Source organism: Pongo pygmaeus, chromosome 1 (genome assembly GCF_028885625.2).
Source record: "Pongo pygmaeus isolate AG05252 chromosome 1, NHGRI_mPonPyg2-v2.0_pri, whole genome shotgun sequence".
Taxonomy (NCBI): domain Eukaryota; kingdom Metazoa; phylum Chordata; class Mammalia; order Primates; family Hominidae; genus Pongo; species Pongo pygmaeus.
The window spans coordinates 3,986,975-4,012,675 of NC_072373.2; the positions used below are offsets into that span (position 1 = coordinate 3,986,975).

The 25,701-nt window shown below is 40.6% G+C and overlaps 1 protein-coding gene across 7 annotated transcripts in view; it reads right to left on the bottom strand.

Annotated features, from left to right (window-relative positions):
* Positions 1-25,701, bottom strand: part of EFCAB2 (EF-hand calcium binding domain 2) — a 161,391-nt gene that overhangs the window by 38,905 nt on the left and 96,785 nt on the right. For 3 of the 7 annotated variants that reach the window (XM_054447073.2, XM_054447063.2, XM_054447044.2), the window contains exons 4-6: positions 11,925-12,004; positions 10,632-10,674; positions 10,429-10,495 (exon numbers count right to left, since the gene is read on the bottom strand). In XM_054447073.2, coding sequence (XP_054303048.1) covers positions 10,429-10,495; positions 10,632-10,674; positions 11,925-12,004 — 190 coding nt within the window. Of the gene's footprint in view, positions 1-432; positions 2,745-3,787; positions 6,887-10,428; positions 10,496-10,631; positions 10,675-11,924; positions 12,005-25,701 lie in introns of those variants that run through there. The other 4 variants (XM_054447033.2, XM_063666660.1, XM_063666855.1 and 1 more) reach the window with 3 other exon arrangements.

Here is a 25,701-nt window from a genome sequence, read left to right on the forward strand (position 1 = left end):
AAAACATTATCAAGACTAGTTGGAAAACAGACTTACCTCTATTCTCATTAACAATGAGCTTTGCCTAAGTGCGGATCATGCCTTGAGTTAGCAACCAGGAATGGTTACCAGCCAGCAAGACAGTTTAAAACTAGGCATTCAGAGCATGGAAACACATCTTGACATGTTTAAAAGCTATATTTACAGTCATGCAATGTTCAGCTATACTTCAGTACATTTCCTAAGTTTGGTGATAAAGGCTTAGAAGCCTCTTTTGAGATTTCTTACTAATAGCTGAAAACTTCATGCGGGGGCAGGGGGTGGGCAGCAAGATATATTTGGCATTTTGACCTGCCACACATATAAAACCATGTCCCGATTTTCATAGTGTGCTATTTTATCTTATCTCCTTCTCCACAGAACTAGGTTTGGCCTCAATTTTTCAACTTGTGATTTTTCTTTTCTTTTTCTTTTTTTTTTTTTTTTTTTTTTTTTGTGAGATGGAGTCTTGCTCTGTCGCCCAGGCTGGAGTGCAGTGGCACAATCTTGGCTCACTGTAACCTCTGTCTCCCGGGTTCAAGCAATTCTCCTGCCTCAGCCTCCGGAGTAGCTGGGATTATAAGTGCGCCACCACGCCTGGCTAATTTTTGTACTTTTGTGGAGACGGGGTTTCACCATGTTGCCCGGGCTGGTCTCATACTCCTGACCTTAAGTGAACGGCTCACCTCGGCCTCCCAAAGTGCTGGGATTACAGGCATGAGCCACTGTGCTTGGCCTGATTTTTCTTTTTTAAGAAAAATAACAGTTTTTTCAAATGATTAAGAGTGTTTTCTCCACTAGATGAGGTAAATAATTCCTGCTGCTCTAAAAGTACCATGACTGATAGCACATTTTTAAAAGAAGAAGAAAAAAAGAAACCTCTTAAGGCCTCCTATTTTCACATTCTAGAAATAAACTTAACGCCTTATAATTAATAGCACCATGATAGCAAACCTTGGGCATCGCCCCATCAGCAGCCCAGGTGTGCGCACATTCTCTCCAATTAATTTTCTATTATCTACCTACTTCCCCACCGCCCTGTCCACACTCAGGCAGCAGATCTCCATCCCTGCCCCTCCCTCTCTCTTTTTCTCTCTCCCTCTCTCTTTTTCTCTCTCCCTCTCTCTTTTTCTCTCTCCCTCTCTGCCTAGCTGGCTTTCTGTAAATAATAATTTGTGTCATAGCTTACAGCTTTTTAAACATTTTCACTTTTATTATTTCATTTAATCTTCACATCAGCCCTGAAAAGTGTTTTTTCCACTTTACAAATTAAGATGCAGAAGCTCAGCAATATTTTTTTATTTTTTTGAGACAAGGTCTCTCTCTGTCACCCAGGGTGAGTGCAGTGGTGCAATCATGGCTCACTGCAGCCTCGACCGCCGGGAAAGCTCAGCAATATTAAATGTCTGGGCCAATTATGTAATCAGTAAGCAGCAGAGCCTAACTCTAAATCCCACACTTTCATTCAATATCAGAGCCCCAGGTAATGCTTTTTACACACAAGCATGCATAAGAATCCCCTGAGAATGTTAAAAATATAAGTTTCCTGGACCCTACCTCCAGATATTCTGTTTCAGGGGTCTGGAATGGGGCACACCCCCCATTTCTAACACCCTCCTTCCAGACGCTCCTGAAGCAGATGATTGGCAACCACGCTTTCAGAAATAGGCAGGCCTAGGAGGCAGCCACCATGCCTAGGATGAAGGGAGCATACGTGACCATGAGGCTCTCTGTTTATTTAAGCAGCCCAGGAGGGTAAGGTAGTAACACAGATCTTCAAGGAACTGCCTATATAAACAGGGTAGTTTCTTATATGGAAGGATTTAGAAAAGCGAAAGGAAGGAAGACGGGAAGCTGGGAGAGAAAGATCTAAACACATTCCATCCCACAGAAAATACTCCTGCCCTTAACGAACAGTCGTAATCCCAACTAGCCTGCTATCTTGGACTCTTTTTTGTGTCTCTTAGGCATTTGGTACTTAGACACTGGGTGACTTCAAGAGGGACTAAATCTCTGCACCGCTTCTCAGGAGGGAGAGGGACTAGAGCTGGGTTCTCTGTTTTACAGACACAGGTGCACAGGAGGTGAAGCGCCTGATCCAGAGTGAGTCACACATGAAGCTGGGATCAGAGCGCAAGATCGCCAGACTCTCAGGCCTGTGTGTCGGGCCCTGAGTCATGCACCTTCCCCAGCAGTGTGAGAACAGAGATGGCTTTCCACAGGGCCCGGCCAGGCTGTGGGGTATGGCAGGCTCTGCAGAAGCCAGGAGTCATGAGGGTAAGCAAACTTCCTGCACAAGAGACCAAGCACTCTCCTAGTCGGGAAATGGCATATGGTGACTTACATCAGATGCTGCGGGCGAGGTTGGTGAGCTGAAGAGGCAAAATACACATTGAAGTGATTTGAGTGTAAAGAAAAATGTTCCCTTTGCAAACAAGGTACGTTTATTCTGCAACTTAGGAGATAAAATGAGATTTCTGTGGGGAGTCTATGTTGTGCTTTCTGGTGGCCTTAAAAGAAACAGACAAATTCGTGCTAAAGATAAAAATGAATTACATTCCATAAAGCCAACTCTATGATACTAAACAGAGAGGACTGCCTTGAGACAAGATGTGAAGTTGAACATCAGTCCGAACTTTTGAAAGAATCCTCGAAGGTGGGGCCTGGGGAGGTACGCAATCTCGACGCAACCTTCCTCTACTGCCTTCTGTGCACGAGAGCGTCTCCTCGGAGAGAGAATATGATGTCATCACTTGACCATCAAGAGATTAGGGTTCATTCACCAGACTATACTTCTTTAATGGCTTACAGGACTTAACTCAGAGCCGTCTTGTATGCTCCAAACAAGTCCATGCCTGGGTTGACACATTAGGCACTAGCACACACTTCAGTGCTGCATGTCCGTGCTGGCCCCTGCCACCGAATGACATGCCCCTGGGTATGCGTCCACCCTGAAGGGTATTTCATATCTCGGCCATCCTCCTTCCCCGCTGCAATGTGTTCCTATCATCAACAGCCTGTCTGTTGTGTTGTGAGGGTCACCACACTCCTTTCCTCCTCCATCTCGCCCTGTCCTGAAGGCACGTGGCTCATCCTCATCTCTGGCGGGTGATTGTAACATGCACGGCCAAGCCAGTGGCACATCAGGTCTCTGTTTGGATTTTACCCTGGGAAAATCTCAGGCAATCCCGGGGAAAAAAATGATCTTGGGAAACTAGAGAAGGAAGAAATGCCTTCCACTGTTACCACTGCTGGAAATATCTGTCAGAAAGCCTTCTAGAAGTGATGATTCCTCACCATCGTTTTTACTCACTATTTTTTGAATGGGATGACCACATATTAATCATCTAAACTGTAACATTTCTAAGAGTACAAAGGAGACCTATTAATAATTACACTGGGACAGGTATAGTCTGGAACTACCCCAGGCAAAGCAGGACAGACGGTCATCCTACTTCTCCAGGCCATGAGTAGGACAAAGACACATAGGCCAGAGTCCCAGATGACCCCAGCTGACAAAAAAAAAACGTAAACAGAGATAAGCTTTATTCTTGTAAACCTCTGACACGTGGGAGTTTTGTTATCACAACATAACCTAGAAAAAGCTGATACAGCCACTTACTACTGTGTAACTTCTTGATTGTCACCTCTGTAAAATGGGGATAACTTAATAGCACCTGCACCGATGGGTGGATGTGAGGATGAAATGAGTTCTTGTACATCAAGCACTTAGGACAGTGCCTGCAACCCAGAGAACAGTCAACAAACGTCAGCCACTCTTACTATTTATTCACATAATAACACAGGAGAAGAAAAGAAACACTCTAAGAACACAGCGAAGCGAAATTTCCAGGGAAACATATTATCACTCAGGAATTATCACTCAGGCGGGAAAGACCACACCTTGCTACCAGCACCAGCCACTTGCCCTTTTAGGGCCCTGAGCCCTCTAACCCCCTCCCATCTGTTACCCACTCCTCCTAGCTGGAGTGGTCTTTCCCTAATGCGTTAGCCCCATGGACGCCATCGGAACTGCTTTCTCGCAGATTCCTCGGCCTTTGGTCCCTTCCACCCCACCCACATGACAAAACCTTAACCCTGGTACAACAATCTACCTTTTTCTTTTCTTTTTTGCTCCTGAGCACAAAATCTTCCAGGGTTTCTTGAAAATCCTTGCATGGGCTCTTTCTCAACTCTTTCTCCCATTTCCCACAAGAGATATTCCAAAATTACACCATTCTCTTGAAACTCTATAACCTACTACCTTCCTCTCCAAAAGGCAGTAGAGGCCATGAGGTAGGGACCACAAGCGTTGGTTCATTGTTCCTAAATCTCTTCATTGCTCTGGAAACTGGCCCCTCCCTTCACCTTCTCTGCGGGCTGTCAGCCCTTGGACTAGAAATGAACTTGCTACATCCGCCCATCTTCCAAAAATCACTCCCCGAGCCTGTTGTCCGTTTCCTTCTCTTCACTGCCGAATAACTTGTCCTCCAGGCTGCAACCTTCTCACATCCATTCCTTCCTCCATCCACTCAACTCCATACCCTGTTGCTTCCCCACATCTGCTCTGGGAGAGGCCCTCAATGAACTCTCCATTGCTAACACCAATGGACGTTTTTTCCGTCTTTAATTTCCCTCTCTTCTCCACTATGTCTGGCATGGCCACTGCCTCCTCCTTGCGATTCTCTCCGATCTTGGCATCCAAGATGCTTCTTTCCAGCTTTCCCACTTCTCAGGCTTCTCCTTCCCAGTCTCTTTTGTGGGCTCTTCTTCCTCTGCCTTCCCATAAATGCTGATATCCCCCATGGTTTTGTTCTAGACTTTCTTCTCTTTTCCTTTCAAGGCATTAATACTACTTACATGCTGACAGCTCCAAAATCCAGGTCTCTAGCCAGATCTCCCTCCGATATCCAATTGATTATTGAATGTCACCCTTTGGGTGTCCCAAGGTGTCTGCACCCAACCTCATCATTTTGCTTACCAAAGCCCCACTTGCGCCTTGGACTTCTTATCTGAATGAATGGCACTTTTACCCATCGTCCGAGCCAGAAACCTGGGATTCATGCTTGACTTTTCCCAGTCTATCCCCTCCCACCAACCAAATAGCCTACAAACTGGTCTCACTTCTAGTCTTGACCTATCAAATGTATTTTCCATGCTGCTTACAAATGATCTTTCTCTGTGATCTTCAGAATAAAGTCCAAACTCTCACCCTGAAACTTTAACTCAGCACCTAACCCAATATTCTTAATGATACCGCTCCTGTTTACTGCTCCAATTTCACCTCTCATCATGACCCCCAAATCTCCCACATTCCAAACATACTGAGCTGCTTTCAGTTCCCAGGTGGTTCCACGTTTCATGACACCTCTAGGGTTTTTGGACTTGCTGCTCACCTGCTGAAATGCCCTGTGCCCTGCCACCCACTTACTAAACTACTCGTTTTAAAGTCAGGTGCTTCCTGTCCTGGGAAGCCTTCTCTGCTCACTAGCACCTTTCATCTTCCAGAAAGCTCCCTCCCTGCAAGGCTGAGTAGCTGCCTCTCTTCGGCACTTCCACGGTACCCTGAACATGCCCCTATCTGAAATGTGGCTGCTGACTGCCTTGCAGGCTTCCCTCACTAAACTGTGACCTGGATTCGTTAGGGACTCCGTTCCCAGCACATTATCTCATGGTACTCCTTCAGTGTTTCATGAATGATTGAACAGCGACAGTCTCTTGGGTAGCAGCTGCCTCTTTTGGGGGCAAGACTGCATGCCTGAGGAAGGCTCACAGCAACTCTAAATGTTTACATCTATGTAGATACACACATATAGTGGTAAAGCCATCTTTAAATAGAGACCCGTGTGTGTGTGTGTGTGTCTTGTTAAAAAAGAATATCTAAGTTTGGAAAACTGTTCACTTCCCTTTACCTTATCTTCCCCTTTGCTTGTAAGTTGCCATATAGTTTCTATCTTTCCATTGTGACTGCTTGTGCTTCATTCTGCTCTTTCAGGAGCTGTACACTTGCACACCATAACATTTCTCAGTATTCTTACTCAGTATTCAGGACAATGTTCCCATGACAGATATGCCGAGTGGGTGAGAATTCTAAAGACAAAGAGAGAAGTGCCACTACCTTACACTATCAACTTCCACTCAGCCTTCTTTTCTCTAGTTTCAGTGATCTCCAACCCTCTAGCTACTCCTTAAATGGTGACATGCCGGATCAGCAAATATAAATGTTTACACTAAGTTATTATCATCCCAAATGATATTTGTAATTGGCACTCATAAAAAATCAATTATTAATATTTATTTTGATAAATCTCCTTCCACACTTAGATTGATGAAGTGTTTGTTATTGTTTAAAAAAGAAGCCTTCATTACATTGCTATTCGTTTTCGAGTGGTGGTCATTCTGCCCCCTTAAGATCTTTAGATGCCAAACCTTGGGTCATTACATCATTTTCATTTTGTCAGCTTAATTAATTCGAAGGTAACCTGAGTTTTATTGTAGAAAATAAACAACATCCATTCTAATGTTAAAATGTTTTAAGAATAGTTTTTAAATAAATAGTAATTTATCATTCTGTAAGGCTAGACATACTAAATTTGTTTTAAAGTGCTATGATCATCTTTAAAAACAAAGTATCTTAAAATACTTATGTCACAAGGTATTAAATATCACATATAGGAATCCTAAGATGTGAAATTAAGAAGAACAAGCAATTTCTAAAATTGTCTTTCAATTAGAAATTATATTTAGAACATTTAATTTTCATCTATCACCATCATTGTTATATAGTCCTTGTAATTAATTGAATTTGATTCTGGATCAATTGCAGCAGACAACATTTCTTCCATTTCCTCTTGAGAAAAAGGCTCACCTCAGAGAGACAAAAAGGAAAATTTATCATTTATGATCATCTGATTTTTTTCTTTCTCTTTCCACTAGCCAGCTTAATAGCCATGGAGCCCCACAAACTCCCACAATGCCACTAGTTACGCTCCCTGGAGCTGTAGAGCCAGAACATAACAACAGTCCAGAGGTTCAAAGAGAAGGCTATTGTACACCCTGGTAGATTCTGGGCTTCTTTTAGCCTGCAGATGTCATAGATCAAGCAACCTCTAGAACACGTCATTTCAGGCAAAACAGTAGGAAGACATACAGACATCATGAACAAGGTTATTTATTTAGATTAAAACTTTTGAAATTACCAGAGGATTAACTTGAAGCCCCAGTATTTGATTAAAGATGGAAGGAAAATAACCGAATGGTTAAAGCACAAGTCTGGATTCACATGCTGGCTGCCTCTTACTAGCTCTAAGATCTTGAGCAACTCACTTAACAGCTCCACACCTTAGTTTACCTGTCTATAAAATGGAGGTGATAATGATATTACCTATCACATAGGGTTGTCATGAGAATGAAACGTGTTGTGATTTGAATGGGACTTAGAACAGTACCTGGCATATAAGCAGCAACATGTAAGTGTTTGTTTAAAAAATTGTTCTGAGATCTTCCCTGCTGCGCAACACTGTCTGATGCAATACACATTCCTGGACACTTAGGGACTTCTATCTTGTATGAACTTGATTCAATGTGATTTATTTTGTTTATCATATGACATCCTCGGCTGTAGGAATGCATATTCTCAAACTAGTGTGTTTGATACTTTGTGGATATTATGATGAGTGTGCAAGTAACTTGAATCCATATTGTTATATAGCATAAATGTACTTAAAAACAATTTGTAGAATTCTGAGACTCTCAAAGCAGCAATTCTTAAGCACCTATTTTACCAAACTAGTCAACTGCTACTACACTTAGCTGCTGGGTCTGTTACATTAAATCATAACTTAGATTTGTATAGATTTACATCTTACATATTACTTCCAAACATATTGGTTCATATATGTGGAAGGTTTGTAATAATACTTGCTGGATGAATAATTGAAAACATATGTATTCTTATTTGAAAATACCTGTCCTATGCTTAGTCCACTGAGATACTCAATAGTTGATCTTTAAGTATCATGAACTCTCTGTAAACATACCATTTTCGAAATTATCACACAGCACTTCCAAGTAAACCACGTGATTGCGCGGTCTCTGTATACACTGCAGTCTGTTCTGACTTTTCTGTTTTAGTCAGTCGCATTACCATAATACTTGCTATCGAGGGCAAAGCCTTGGTGTGACTTTTGATTCAGCTCTCATCTTTGTCGCCAATACTGTTACTCATCATGACCCATGGATCCTGCCACAGACAGTCCTACTGTACCAATCCCTTCTTCCCATTGCCATTCCCACTGCCAGGTCAGGCCCTTACTTGGGTGCCTTCAAAATGCTGAAATAACCTTCTCACTGGCCTCCCTAGTCCAACCTCTTTCTTATGCATCTAACAAACCGACCAGCACCAGAAAAACCTTCTCACAATCACTCATACACCATGTGACTCATCTGCTCAAAAGCCTGTAATACCTCTCCATTGCCCACAGGATGAATTCCAAACTCCTGAGCCTGGGACTCCACAATTTAGTCCCAGTAAATCTACTGAAGTTAGTTTCCTGCTGTTTGCCAACATTACCGTATGGGCCAGCTAGGCTTATTTTCTCTCTGAAATAGCATGTTCATTCCTACCTCCCCATTTTTGTTTGGACTGTTTTACACGTCAATAATGTCTCCCTCTCATTAGCCCCTTCACCTGGTCTTCATCATCTACTCATTGATTCATTCATTCAACAAACATTTGTTGAGATCTACCATGTGTGACACAATTATAACGCACAAGAGTTTACCTTCGCCCTCAACAATTTAACCATATACATTCTACCGTCTCAGAAAACCTATTTTCTCTTTAAGTCTTCCCAGACCAAGTTTTCCAGGCTGGTCCGGCCCCAGTTGATCTTCTGATATTTAGTTTTCTGTTGTTTTGTATTGTGAATTATTTTATGTTAGTTTTATTTCCCCAATAAGATTGTAATATCCTTGAGAGAGGAAGTAGATTTAAGTATAATTATACCTTACTACACTTACTAAACATTAAATATATAGTAGGCACACAACAGTAGGAAAATCTAACTGTTTTGGCCATTTTGACTAAATTCATGTTGCCTAATATATAACCTAGGATTTACTTTCTTTAAACTAATCCTTAGGATTAAGAAGCTGATGCTTTGAAAGTCATAACATCCCCATCAAAATTAATCCCTAAGATAATTTTAACAATGGCATCAGAGTTCTTGGCTGGCAGCTCTGACGGTCCTGTCATTCTGACCCTCACTCTCTGTATTCTGCCTAAAGGTGGATCAAGCTGGAATAGTCAAACCAGTTGTGCATGTAGATGCAGTCTTAGTCTTCCCTACTCAAAATCACTTGCACTTTTGATTCTGTCTCAAGTGATTAGCAACTCTGAGTCATTCAGGACTCAATCTGTGAACCAGAGAGCTCTAGCTCTGTATGGGAGCAGGCAAGGTGACCAATATGAGGATGGTTTCAGGAGACTGTCCATCAGGCTACTGACTTTCAGGGTAAACAAATTTACACATCAGCCTAGCAGAGAGAATTCCTAAAGGAAATATGTTGGCATATATATAAGTGTGCAGGTTTTATGTGTGTGCGTATGCATATATGTATGATGGGCCATGTTCAAAACAAATATATATGGTTCAATTAACATTAGAAAAGGACATTTTTAGTGTTAAAAATGACCTCAGTATTTAATGGAGGCTACATTATCTGTAACTTCACTGACAGAAAAGCTCTTTAAAAAGGAATTTTTACCAGCACTGTGGGAGGCCAAGATGGGTGGATCATCTGAGGTCAGGAGTTTGAGACCAGCCTGGCCAACATAGTGAAACCCATCTCTACTAAAAATACAAAAAATTAGCTGGGCGTGGTGGCCCGTGCCTGTAATCCCAGCTACTCGGGAGGCTGAGGCAGGAGAATCACTTGAACCCAGGAGGCAGAGGTTGCAGTGAGCTGAGATTGTGCCACTCCAGCCTGGGTGACAGAGCGAGATTCTGTCTCAAAAAAAAAGGGGGGGGGGGGAATTTTGATATACTTCTATTCAAATCTTCAATCTAGGAAGAGGCCTTCATTTACAGTGATCGATAGTTCATGTTTTCCAGATGGCATACCTTTTATTCTGGAAATGCTCTGAATGCAATGCCTGAAATTATAGAAGTAATCACTATGCTTTCACAAAATTCTACGAGACAACAACCCATCTCCCCTTTCCCTACTCTTTGTGCTCTTAACCCCCACAGAACAGAAACCATCCCCAAGCCAAAATAGTAGGATCAGTAAATAACTTTTCCACCAGAACGACTGATTTTAAAGTATCCCCTATTACTGTCGCATAACTGTTAACAAATTATTAATTCCTCACATAAGTCATTGTGATAAGTAATAAATCACGCTTACCTTCTTCAGTCATATACTTGATCAGTTCGTCCTTAGTAAGAAATCCACGTTTAGCTGAATCTAAAACCTAGGGAAAAAGAAAAGATAGATATTATATTCTTTCATTTGGTGAATAAGTTCTACACGATGAATTTTTCATATACATGTGTATATAAATATATGTATTTACATATGTATATGCATATAAGCTGGAGTTTACATACCTCAAAAGCTCGAAGAAGGACATCTTCTGGAATTGGTCTGTATCTATAATTATGCAATAAAATGAGTAAATGCCATGGTATTTACTGCAGTCTCTACATAATAAATCAGCAGTCTCCAACCTTTTGGCACCAGGGACCAGTTTCATGGAAGACAATTCTTCCACAGACCAGGGTAGGGGAGGGATGGTTTGGGGATGAAACTGCTCCACCTCAGATCATCAGGCATTAGATTCTCATAAGGAGCACGCAACCTAGATCCCTAACATGCACAGTTCACAGTTCACAATAGGGTTCACATTCCTATGATAATCTAATGCCAATGCTTCTCTGACAGGAGGCAGAGTTCAGGCAGTAATGTTCACTCTCTTGCTGCTCACCTCCTGCTGTGTGGCCCAGGGGTCCTAACAGTCCCTGGCCTGGTGGTTGGGGACCCCTGTAATAAATGACCACATAAAACAAAATAGGGCTGGGCACGGTGGCTCACGCCTGTAACTCCAGCACTTTGGGAGGCCAAGGTGGGCGGATCATCTGAGGTCAGGAGTTCGAGACCAGCCTGGCCGACATAGCGAAACCCTGTCTCTACTAAAAATACAAAAATTAGCCAGGCATGGTGCACATGCCTGTAATCCCAGCTACTCGGGAGGCTGAGGCAGGAGAATCACTTGAACCCAGGAGGTGGAGTTTGCAGTGAGCCAAGATGGTGCCACTGCATTCCAGCCTGGGTGACAAGAGTGAAACTCCATCTCAAAAAAAATAAAATAAAATAAAATAAAAGCTGCTAACATACTGGGATAATAATACTTGCCTCATTGAAATCTTTTTGGATTTCTGGATATGAAAGTCGAAAATACCTCAGCCCCACAGGAAATATTTAGTGCAAAATCACTGACATGTTTGAGGTTATCTATTAGCTTTTTGGACATCAATTTATCTGGGCACAAGACTTCTATGATGAACCAACTATGGTAAGCTAATGCTATATTTTTGCTAGAAAAATATTAGGATTCTTATTTATCATTGATAATTCAAAACAGAAGATATTAAGAATGTTGATTTATGATCTTTATAGCTTATTTACCCTCTAATTATGCTTTGCTTAGGATAACACTAATGTGGTTGATATTTCTAAGCATGTACCAACTGGCAGTTCAGAAGTAGCTTGAAGGTTAGAGGTAGGCCACCTTAAGATATACTGGTTGAGTATAATACACAAAGTGAAAAAGCCAAGTGTCCTGAAATGAATAGATTCATAATTCTGATCATTACTTTGCCTTAACAATTGCATTTACTTACTTTCTTTCTAGTAGTATTTCTGTCATCACCGGAAGAAATTTTTCGAATCGAATGTATCCAGTGGGTTCTTCTTCCTCTACCTAAACATTCAATAAGTAAATAGCCATTTAGTCATTCAACAAATGTATTCAGCAACGACTTTTTCCAAGCACTGTGCCAAGTGCTAGAGACTGTGGATGGTGAGCACACTTGGGCATGACCCCTGCTCACAGAGATGGTACTTTATTTTATTTTTTTAAGATTTATCTTCATCATTCAACTTGAACACAGCTGATAATCTGATAAGGGAGACAGACATTAATCCAGAAACAGCAACCAAAGACACTGTGAATTGATGTAAGCACAGTGAGGGGAAGGAGCATGGGTCTGTAAGAATAGTCAATAAAGAACACTCGGCCAGGCGTGGTGGCTCACGCCTGTAATCCCAGCACTTGGGGAGGCCAAGGCAGGCAGATTACTTGAGGTCAGGAGTTCGAGATCAGCTTGGCCAACATGGTGAAACCCCGTCTCTACTAAAAATACACAAATTATATGGGCGTAGTGGCACACACCTGTAATCCGAGCTACACGGGAGGCTGAAGCAGGAGAACCACTTGAACCCGGGAGGTGGAGGTTGCAGTGAGCTGAGATCGCACCACTGTACTCCAGTATGGGCGACAGAGCGAGACTCCATCTCAATACAAAAATAAAAAATAAAAAAATTGCCGGGTGCGGTGGCTCACGCCTGTAATCCCAGCACTTTGGGAGGCTGAGGTGGGTGGATCACGAGGTCAGCAGATCAAGACCATCCTGGCTAACACGGTGAAACCCCGTCTCTACTAAAAGTACAAAAAATTAGCCGGGCATGGTGGTGGGTGCCTGTAGTCCCAGCTACTCAGGAGGCTGAGGCAGGAGAATGGCGTGAACCCGGGAGGCAGAGCTTGCAGTGAGCCGAGATCGGGCCACTGCATTTCAGCCTGGGCGACAGAGCGAGACTCTGTCTCAAAAAAAAAAAAAGGAAAAAAAAAGATAAATAAAAAAATAAAAAATAAATAAAATAATAAAATAAAATAAAATTAAAATTAAAAATAAAAACATAAAGAACACTTCTTAGACCAGGAGACCAGGGAAGTCATCCATGAGGAAATAACACTCCAGCTAATTTAGAATGGATGAGTAGAAGGTAATGAGACAGAGACAGCAGGGGACAGACAGTCACCTAGAGGAAATTGAATACGCTAAGACTCTCTGCTGACACATTGGAGGCTAGGAGGCTGGAGTACAAGGAGCAGGGAGAAGGCTTCAAGATGAGGCTAGAAAGAGAGACAGGGGCCCGACGGCAGGGCCTTGTTGTCCATGACAGTGATAAGGTTGCTAGCCTAAGAACAATGGGAAATCCGTGATGGTCTCACAGATGCATGTTCTGGAAGAGCACACTGGTTGAGGGTGGCAGCTTCTTCAGTAGTCTAAGCAGATATGACAAGGGCTTAGATTGGAGTGATGGCCACGGAAAGAGAAATAGATGGCTTCAAAAAATATTTAACAAGTGAAATTGGTAGGACCTGGTCCTGCATTCATTATGAGTAAGGATGGAAAAAACAGAGGATTCAAGGATGACTCCCAAGATTCTGACTTATACCACTGGGATAAGGTGATGCTTTTCCCTGAGATAAGGAATCCTGAATGAGGGACCAGGTTAGGGGACCAATCACGATCTCAAGGACCAACTACATCTTAAATCATCATAATACGTATTAAGTACCTATATGGTAAATAGAACTTTGTCACACCACCACTAAATTAGAAGACTATACCTGAGAAGGAGAATGTTTGGCACTTAGCACTATTAAATGAGAACAAAACAGATCCCTGCCCGTGGGTTTGACGTGGATGGAGTGGCTGAACAAAACATCACTGACCTTAACTTTCACATCTATAAGGAGCTGTACATTTTCCACTCCCTTTCAAAAATCCTATTAAAAGGCTCAAAGATCCCAATTCAGCAGATGAGCTTTGGACAGATTTATTCTTTGAGCAAAAACAAACAAACGAAAAACTATAGGTGGCTGCTAAGTGGAACACATCGTCATCCAAGTGACTCCTATTTTTTAATATTTATGCTAGATTCACACCTAGCATGTAGAACCCTCAGACTCCACTCTCAGCAGAAAATTCAGTGCATTCAATGACAGCGTTGTGTATTTCAGAATTTCTGAGCCCATCCATTCATGAACAATTGTCTTCAGCTGCCTCTAGGTCCAAGGCGAGCATTTTGCAGATTAATGTTCATATGGCTCTGATGCGCTTGAGCGGCACTCTGCAACTCCCCACCTCAGGAGCCTCGGGCAAATACAATGTCAATCTCACGAGGGTATCTCCGGAGGAGGAATTTTAAAATTAAAATGTTAAGTTGCTATTCTGATTACTCCAGAAATTTGCTCCAGAAGCAAGAGCAATGGTTTTTCTCCTTTCCTCCCCACCAACAAACCACTGTAGAGCAGGCAGTCTCAACCTTTAAAAGATCAAAACCCCTCTGTAGCTTACATGCACCTTGATCAAGCTACAAACTGTTGTTTGTTTTTCCAAAGGAAGTTCAACTCTATAATTCCATCTCCATCGTGGAAGAACTCACAAATGACACATAATATATGCCTCATATCGCTTCCCCGGGTTCCCTCACAACTTTCACAAACCCTCAGGGATGTGAACATTATGGTGCCAACTCTGCAGATCTTTCTTGCCTAATAGATGTTTGTGGAACCAAAATTACACGAAAATAAGTTAAAACAAAACAGCCAACTAGTCACAATAGCAGACGAGTCATAAGTGTTCTTTGTTATTGTTGTTTTTAAAGAGGGACAATGAATAAACAGGCCTTGTGGTTAGAAAAGAAGAAGAAAAATGGTTATGACCATCTTCAACTTGGGCAGAAATGGTAAAATCTTTCTATGACCCAACACTGTCCTCTAGAGGCCATATCCAATTTGTTCTTGAGTACAAAAACATGTATAAGCAATGGCATTAAAAACAATAAAATTATATAATAATTCTAAGTACAGCATTCATGGAATGTTTAATATAGACACTATTTTATATTATAAAAGGATTTTATATTTGAATAACCTTTTGATTTTAGAATAGTTTTAGATATACAGAAAAGTTCCAAATATAATACGGAGTTCCCATATACCTCGCTCACTCAGTTTCCTCTATTTTTTTTCCAGTCTTATTGAGGTATGATGGACAAGTAAAAATTGCATATATTTAAGGTGTGCCACACGATGTTTTGATGTACATATACCTTGTGGAATGATTACCACACAGGCTAATTAACATATCCATCAACTCACTAGTTACCTTTTCTGTATGTGTGGTGAGAATACTTGAGATCTACTCTCTTGGTAAATTTCAAGTATAGAATAATTATTAACCATAGTCACCACACTGTACATCAGAAATTGTTTTTCTTATCACTAAAAGTTTGTACCCTTTCACCAACATTTTCCCATTTCCCCTACTCCCACCCCTGGTTAACTACCCATCTACTCTCTATTTCCATGAGTCTGACTTTTGAAAATGTAACAGAGATCATGCAGTATTTGTCTTTCTGTGTCTGGCTTATTTCACTTAGCATAATGTCCTCCAAGTACATCCATGTTGTTGCAAATAGCAGGACCTCCTTTTTTAAGGCTGAATAATATTCCATTACATACGTGTGTGTGTGTGTGTATATATATATACACACACCTTTTGTTTATCCACTCATTTGTCTATAGACACATTGTTTCCATATCTTAGCTACTGTGAATAATGCTGCAATAAACATGGCAATACAGATAGCTCTTAGAGATTCTGATTTTATTTCTTTTGGGACTTACACCCATAAGTGGGATTGTTGGATGATATGGTAATTCTATTTTTAGTTTCTTGAGAAACCTCCATACTGTTTTCCATAGTGGCTATGCCAATTTACATTCCCACCAACAGGTTCCTTTTTCCCCACACCCTCACCAACACTTCTGTCTTTTTGATAGTAGCCATTATAATGGGTGTGAGGTGATATCCCATTGTGGTTTTGGTTTACATTTCCTTGATGAACAATGTTCATATACCTGTTGGACATTTGTACGTCTTCTTTGAAAATGTCAGGTCCTTTTTTCCATTTTTATTAATTAGGTCGTTTTTGTTTTTGCAATTGAGTTGTCTGAGTTCCTTATATGTATTGGAATATTAACCCCTTATCAAATGTATGGTTTGCAATATTTTCTCCCATTCCATAGGATGCCTTTACATTTTGCTGGTTTTTTCTTTTGCATGCAGGAACTTTTTAGTTTGATGTAGTCCCACTTGTTTGTTTTTCCTTTTGTTGCCTGTGCTTTTGGTATCATATCCAAAAAATCATTGCCCAGGCCAATGTCAAAGAGCATTTTCTCTATGTTTTCTTCTAGTTTTACGGCTCCAAGTCTCACACTTAAATCTTTAATCCAGTTTGAGTTGATTTTTGTGTATGGTGTGAGATAAGGATCCAATTTCATTCTTCTCCTTGTAAATATCAGTTTTCCTATCACCATTTATTGAAGACACTATCCTTTCCCTGTTGTGTATTCTTGGCACTCTTGCTGAGGATTAGCTGACCATTTATGCATGGCTTCATTTATATGCTTTCTATTCTGTTCCAGTAGTCTATATGACTGTTTTTATGCCAGTACCACACTGTTTTGATTACTATTGCTTTGTAATATAATTTGTAATTTCATTTGTGATACAATTCCTTTATTGTTAACTCTTACATTATTATGGTACACTTGTCATAACTAATGAATCAATATTAATATATTATTAGTCACTAAACTCCAAACTTTATTTGGATTCCATTAGTTTTTCTAAAATGCATTTTTCAAATATGGTATATTCCAATGTCATAAAAAAGAACAAGAAGAATAGGGTAGATGTTTAATCATGCTGATACCTTGATCTCAAACTTTCAGCCTTTAGAACTGTAAGACAATAAATTGCTATTGTTTAAGCCACTCTGTGTAGTGTACTATCAAAGCGGCTCTGGCAAACATTATAACTAACATATATTCTAAATATATATGATATATTTTTAACCAAAGACCTTGAATCACTATCATCAAGCAGAAGTCTGATCAAGTTTGAATCACTATCATCAAGCAGCGCAGATATTCAGAATTCAGAACTGTATTTCACACCTATAATCCCAGCACTTCGGGAGGCCGAGGTGGGTGGATCACCTGGGGTCAGGAGTTCGAGACCACCCTGGCCAACATGGCAAAACCCCATCTCTACTAAAAATACAAAAATTAGCTGGGCATGGTGGTACGGACCTGTAGTCCCAGCTATTCAGGAGGCTGAGGCAGGAGGATCTCTTGAACCCAGGAGATGGAGGGTGCAGTGAGCCGAGATCGCACCACTACACTCCAGAGCAAGATTCTGTCTCCAAAAAAAAACAAACAAACCAAAAAAAAAAAAAAAACTGTATTTCACAGAGTTGATGCAGAAATGCAGAAAAAATGGTGCAATCGGGACCTATTTTCTCCAGGAGAAAACTCAATTATACTGAAATGAATTCAAGAAAGATTCCGTATATTATATCAGACATATTTGAAAAGACTACAAAGTCATTGCATTTCTTCACTTAAAGCAAAGTCGTGTTGGGAAAATCCACTTGACTTCTTTCTGTATTGGTCAGAGTCTTTTTTAAAAAATAGATGTTCTACAGGACTAGATATGAAAAGTAAATACATAGACAAATAATTTAAAAAGACATTACCTTTCTTATAGAGAAAAATCACAATATATTCCCCATGTTAGACCAATAATAGTTAAGAATGTTATTAAAATTCATCCTCTAGCTTCAGCATGCTCATGTCTAACAGGGGGAACAGTAACCTACAGGATGGTTGTGAAGGTTCCATGAGATATGAAGGTGCTTTGTGAACTGTGAGAGTCAATGATAATGACGATGATGATGATGACGATGTTCCATGAGATATGAAGGTGCTTTGTGAACTGTGAGAGTCAATGATAATGACGATGATGATGATGACGATGTTCCATGAGATATGAAGATGCTTTGTGAACTGTGAGAGTCAATGATAATGACAATGATGATGATGACGATGTTCCATGAGATATGAAGGTGCTTTGTGAACTGTGAGAGTCAATGATAATGACGATGATGATGATGACGATGTTCCATGAGATATGAAGATGCTTTGTGAACTGTGAGAGTCAATGATAATGACAATGATGATGATGACGATGTTCCATGAGATATGAAGGTGCTTTGTGAACTGTGAGAGTCAATGATAATGACGATGATGATGATGACGATGTTCCATGAGATATGAAGGTGCTTTGTGAACTGTGAGAGTCAATGATGATGACGATGATGATGATGACGATGTTCCATGAGATATGAAGGTACTTTGTGAACTGTGAGAGTCAATGATAATGACGATGATGATGATGACGATGTTCCATGAGATATGAAGGTGCTTTGTGAACTGTGAGAGTCAATGATGATGATGATGATGATGACGATGATGATGATGATTTGTACCAGCAGTGTACACACTTCTGGTTCTATGACATGCAATGGCACTTTTTCCTAAAAGACTCAATCACTGGTGCTGAAATTTCAGGCACATCATCCCTGACCCACCATGTAGACCCACCTGTTTATACAGAAGTTTGCCTCTGCCACCTATCTGTAAAATGCCACGTGGAATGTGGCAATTAAATAAGATAATGTATGGAATTGCTAGGCACATTTAACACCTTCTCCCTCACCCTTTGTTGCCTCGCCCCATGTCTAGAGGACAAAGGTATGTGGGTTAGCAGTGATGCCTCCACCTCTGCTGTTTCCCCACATGGCCTCTTTGGACTGAAAAAAAGGTGACAGTAACAAATAATCCACCAAACTCCACATCCCTCCCTTCAAAAGACAGAAGAAACTCACAAAACAAATACATCCTGTTACTGCAAACATGAATGAGGCAAAGTAAGTTAAGTCTAGTTTGTTTCTTCTAAGCGAAGGGCCAATATGGAGTAGTAATTTAAAAGTAACCCAGGCAGCATTTATGAATGTACAGGAAAAACGTCTTTGCCAGAAGACCCCTCAAATGTAGCCTGCTAAAAGTACCATTTGCAGGGAATTCATCTTAACAGTGTGCCAGCAGATGCTCACCTGGAAAACCAAGGCCCTGATATGCCTGGCTTCTCCTCCTGCAAAGAATTAAGGTGAAGTAGTGACCTGAAGAAAATATACTGCCTTCATTGCCACACAAAGGGGCCCAAATTCTGGAGGCTAACACAGTGCCTTCCGGCACTCCACAGTCTCTCTCCTCCTCTTCCCCAATATGGAGCCATCTCAATAAATACTGTGGGACTTTGTAATAATATCAACATTTATCTCAGCCTCAAAGCGTGTGGCAAATACTGTGCTTCTCACTCTACTTTGGTCTAAATCAGTTTTCTTAATCTATTTTGAATTTGAGGAAATACAGGCACAAAGAAGTTAAGTGCCTATCTGAGGGCGTCAGAGTCAGTCAGGTGTTTTCATGGGATCACAGCCTGGAGTTCTCAACTTCCATTTCCATCGAGAAATCATCAGGCCATCTCTTTTCTCATAACAGCATTATTTATTTTAATGCTGAACCCACTAAATAGGCACAATAAAACACACCGTGAAAATTCATTTCTCCCCAGTGACATAACAATCAGTCAATAAACTGAACAATTTCATGCTTCACAAAAAACAAGATAATGTCAGTAGTTAAGATGGTTTATAAAGCATCTGCATTTCAACTAGTTCCGGGTCACCAAATCAGATATACATGCGAATTTTTAAAAACTGTTTGTAGTAAAAAATATAAAAACCACGAGATAGTTCACATTAGGCTCTAATTAGTATATATACAAATTTTGACATAAACTATGTTTCAAAACCAAAACATAAACACAATTTAGAAAATATTTCTCTACCTTGAATAGAATAAAATCACAAAAATTAATTGGCATTTACCAAAAATGTTGTCTTTACAAACACAAAATTTTAAAGCCACTTACTTTAGAAAAATTATTTATTCTCAAGATTCCAGAGGCTGTTGTGCAGCCATGAGGCTACACGAGTCTTCTGGGTTATAAATTCCTTTCCTGTTTAAGTGCAAGTGTTAAAAACAGATGACTCACCAGAGATTCTAAGAATCTCTTAGAATTCTTACTAAGTGGCTAAATCCGGCACTTAGTAAGGTCCCTTCCAACTGAGAGTTTCTCCAATTTGAAGAGATGGGGGAAAGGTTGCAGCAGTGCCATTTTATCACTGTTGCGTCAGGCCATTAATTTCCCTGTTTTAATCCTCAGAGGGTGGGGCTTCAGGAGCACCAGCTACACTAATTGTTTCATCCTCTACAGCTCCAGTTTCTGCACTTAAGTGTGAGTGCCGCTCCCCACGCCAAGTAGATTTTTATTGTATTTGATAGAGGCAGCAAGTGTTGGAGCAATCATCTCACTAAGGTACCCTTCAACCCCACTCAGACCAAAAACAATGATTTAAAGTTGTGTTGCAATATGATTGGAGGAAAAGCTTTATTCTGGGTTGTGATTAAGCAAAGGAGCAGTGGTTAACACAATAAATATCTGAATATAATGATGAACAAAAAGTGACCCTCTTTTCCCTAATAAGAAAATCCCTTAAAAGAGTTTTGGTCAAGTTAAATATATAAACTTTACTACGTCCACAGATATATTTAAGATCATGTATGTAACGACGTTAATTTAAAAATATTGCCTTTTATTTTTACATTTTAAAAGCAACTTTATTCAAACTTTCAACACACATCTTCAATAGTGTCTTAGTGATCACTAGACAACTTTTTGAATGATATAATGCCGTTCTCTTTTCTTCTTTTTCTTGTTACAGAGACAATACATGTTCTTTGTGGAACAGTGAAAAATAGAGACGAGCACAATGAACACAAATCACCCTGGGATTTGATCCTGTCATCTACAGATCACTTCTGTATATACAGTGCTGGAGAGCTGGAGAGCTTTGTTTTAGTTTTATATTTATTAATACAATGCTATATCCACATATTATATTTGTGTATATATTATATATACATGTATATATATATTTTAGCAAGAAATAGAATTCTAGCATCTTTTTTTTTTTTTAACGGAACACACTGTGAACATCTTATCAAGCCATTAGTCTTTTTTTTTAATTAATAAACTTGAGTTTGTTAAGAGTAGTTTTAGGTTCACAGCAAAATTAAGTGGAATGTCCAGACAGTTCCCATATACCACGCCTCCTCCCCTGGATTGCTCTCCCCATCCCCAGCCTCCCCTACAATCAGCATCCCCACGAGAGTGGTATACGTGTTAAAAATTAATGAAGCTGGCCGGGCGCAGTAGCTCATGCCTGTAATCCCAGCACTTTGGAGGCCGAGGTGGCCAGATCACCTGAGGCCAGGAGTTTGAGACCAGCCTCGCCAACATGGTGAAACCACATCTCTACTAAAATTACAAAAATTAGCGGGGTGTGGTGGTGCATGCCTGTAGTCCCAGCTACTCGGGAGGCTGAGGCAGGAGAAACACTTGAACCTGGGAGGCAGAGGTTACAGTGAGTGGAGCGCCACTGCACTCCAGCCTGGGCGACAGAGTGAGACTCTGTCTCAAAAAAAAAAATTAAAAAAAAAATTAATGAAAAAAATTAATAAAGCTACATTGATACCTCTTTGTTGCCCAAAGTTCATAGTTTTCATTAGGTTTAATTCTTTGTATTAGGCTGTTCTTGTACTGCTATAAACACTTGATACTGGGTAATTTATAAAGAAACGAGGTTGAATTGGCTCACAGTTCTGCAGGCTGTACAGGAAGCATGGTGCTGACATCTGCTTGGTTTCTTGGGAGGCCTCAGGGAGCTTCCAATCGTGGTGGAAGGTGAAGGGGCAACAGACACATCACATGGCCAGAACAGGAGCAAGAGAGAGAGTGCGGAGGGAGGAGCCACGCAGTTTTAAATCACCAGAGCTTGTGTGAACTCAGAGCTTGTGTGAAGTCATTTATCACCAAGGGGATGGCCCAAGCCATGCCTGAGGGATCTTCCCCCATGATTCAAACACCTCCCACCAGGTCCCATCTCTGACACCGAGGATTACATTTTAACATGAGATTTGGGCAGGGACAAATATTCAAACTATATTGCTCTTGGTGTTGTACATTCAATGGGTTTGGACAAATGCATAACAACAAGTCTCCACCATGATAGTATCACACAGAGTACTTTCACTGCCCTCAAACTCCTCTGAGGCCAGGCGTGGTGGCTCATGCCTGTAATCCCAGCACTTTGGGAGGCCAAGGTGGGTGGATCACTTGAGGCCAGGAGTTTGAGATCAGCTTGGGCAACATGGTGAAACCCCATCTCTACAAAAAATTTTAAAAATTAGCTGGGCATGGCATGTGCCTGTAACCTCAGCTGCTTGGGAAGCTGAGGTGGGAGAACTGGCACTCTAGCCTGGGTGACAGAGTGAGACCCTGTTTCAAAAAAAAAAGAAAAAATGTTTCTTCAATGTATTTTCATGGCTTGATAACTCATTTTAGTGCAAAATAATATTCCATTGTCTGGATGTACCACAGTTTCTTTATCCATTCACCTATCAAAGGACATCTTGGTTGTTTCCAAGTTTTGCCAATTATGAATGAAGCTGCTACAAGCATCTGTGTGCAGGTTTTTGTGTGGCCATAAATTTTCAATTCCTTTGCATAAATAAAAGGAGAGTGACTGCTGGGTCATGTGGCAAGAGGATGTTTAGTTTTGTAAGAAAGTGCCGCACTGTCCTCACCAACGGTGAAGGAGAGTTCCTGCTGCTCCACTCTCTTGTCAGCATTTGTTGTTGTCCGTGCTTTGGATTTTATCCACTCTCATAGGTGTGTAGTGACATCAGTCTTTTATGACATACTTGTAATGACTGCACAGCATTCCACTCCACAGACTGACCAAGATTCGTTGAACCATTTCTGTTAATGGACACTCAGGTTGTTTCCAGTTGTTGTTACAAACAACCGTGTGACTAACATCTTTGAAGTAAAATCCTTCTGTTTGTTCTCAATACACTATCTCCTCCAGAAACTGATCGATGAGCTTGTACATTTTTTTAGCTTGTTGATAAGTATTGCTAAAATGCCGTCCAGGAAGGGAGTATGAATACCACCATTTTTTACTGCTATTAGCAATGTGTAAAAGTGTCAATGCCAGGAACTTACCACTTTTAGAAACTCTTTGCCAATTTCAATATCCAAGGTTCATTATTTCTAAGTTCTGCCTTCCATAAAGCACGGACACGGACACAATTCAGACAAGTTCCTTGCCATGTTATAGCAATGACATCCTTTCCTCCAGATTCCAATACCTCATCCCTCATTTATGTCTGTGACCTCAACAGAATTGCCTTTACCATCCATATTTCTACCAACATTCTGTTCTTGTCTACTTAGATAATCTCTAAGAAGATTGAGGCTCTCTCTACAGATCTCTTCTCTGAGCCCTTATCAGAATCACCATTAGTGCTCTGTTCACAGCAATCCAGGCTTTTCTAGCATACACCTCAAAGTCTTCCAGCCTTGACCCATTATCCAGTTCCAAAGCCACTTCCACATTTTCAGGTATTTGTTATAGCAATAGTACCACAAAGATCAATTTCGGTCTTAGTCCATTTGTGCTGCTATGACAAAGTACCTTAGACTGGGTAATGTATAAACAGCATACATAACAGCTTGCAGTTATGGAGGTTGGGAAGTCCTAGATCAGGTTACCAGCAGGCTTGGTGTCTGCTGAAGGCCTGGTCTCTGCTTCCAAGATGAGGCCTTGGATGCTGTGGCCTCCAGAGGGAATGAGCACTGTGTCCTGACGTGGCAGGAGGGATGCAAGGGCAAAAAAGGGCCCAGCTAATTCTCTCCAGCCCTTGTAGAACATTGCTAATCCCATTCCTGAGGGATCTACTCTCTCGACTTAATTGCCCCCTGAAGGCTCCACCTCTTAATACTATCTCATTGGAGTTTAAGCTCCAACATATGAATTTTGAAGGGGCACATACATTCTGACCACAGCATAACAGAAACATGGCAATTAAGTTTTACTGAATAAAAGGGATAAATAAAACCATTTAGGAAAAAATTACCCAAATGTACAAAGGGCTCCAAGCTGTCAGATATGACCCAGGGAAAGGATGACTATAAATTATTCCAATCTAACTTCTTACTATCATCAGACTGGTTTGTTTAAAGTACAATCTCCTTCAATAAAAACAAATATGAATTAAAATAAAATAAAATGCAAATCTTGTCATGTTATTCTCATTTAAAACCCTTCAGTAACCCATCACTGCCTTGGCTTGCTTCACAAGGCCCTCTGATATCTGAAAAGGGCCTATACTTTATTCAAATAATGTTTATCATGCAGTATTCATATTAAAAATTGTTAGCAACATTTACCAATAGATGAATGGATATGTAATATGGAATATTCATTTAATGGAATATTATGTTTCTATTTATTAATATGGTTATTTCCATATAATTAAATATTAGGAAGCAATTGCACTCCTATTATAGTAGAATATTGGCATGGGAAATATTAATGATATTAGTATAGGTGTCCCTCTGTATCCATGGTGGATTGGTTCCTGGACTCCTCACGGATACCAAAATCTGCAAATACTCAACTTCCTTATATAAAATGGCACACTATTTGCATATAACCTATGCACATCCTTCTGTATACTTTATTGGTTTATTTTTTATTTAGAGACAGGGTCTTACTCTGTTGTCCAGGCTGGAGTGCGGTGGTGCCATGATAGCTCACTACAGCCTTAAACTCCTGGGCAAAAAGGATCCTCCTGTCTCAGCTTCCCAAGTAGCTGGGACTATAGGCACACACCACCAAGCCTGGCTAATTTTTAAACTTTTTTGTAGAGACAGGGTCTCACAATGTTGCCAGGCTGGTCCCGAACTCCTGGCTTCAAGCAATCCTCAAGCCTCAGCCTCCCGAGGAGCTGCAACTATTGGGGTGCACCACCATGCCCAGCCCATCTTAACCATTTTTAAGTGTACAGTAACAGCAGTGTTAACTACATGTACATTGTTGTGTAACAGATCTCTAGAACGTTTTCATCTTGCAAAACTGAAACTCTAAACTCATTGAACAGCAGCTCCCCTTTTCCCCTCTGCCATTCCCTGGCCACTGCCGCTCTATTTTCTGTTTCTAGGAGTTGGGCTATTTTGGTTACCTCACATGCAGTATTTGTGCATTAATATTTATAACTACAGGTGACCTTCAAACATGGGTTTGAAATCCCTGGGTCCACTTCTCCATGGATTTTCTTCTGCCTCTGTTACCCTGGAACAGCAAGACCAAACCCCTCCTGTCCTCATCCTCCTCAGCCTACTCAGTGTGAAGACAATGAGGACGAGACCTTTATGATGACCCACTTCCACTTGTTGGATAGTAAATATATTTTCTCTTCCTTATGATTTTCTTAATAGTATTTTCTTTACTGTGGCTTACTTTATTGTAAGAATTCAGTAAATAATACATATAACATACAAAATCTTTGTTAACTGATTGTGTATGTTAGTGATATGGCTTCCAGTCAATGGTAGACTATTAGTTTAAGCTTTGGGGGAGGCAAAATTATACTTGGATTTTCAACTGCACGGGGGTCGTTGCCTTGAACCCCCATGTTGTTTAAGGGTCAACTGTAGTTTGTTTTGC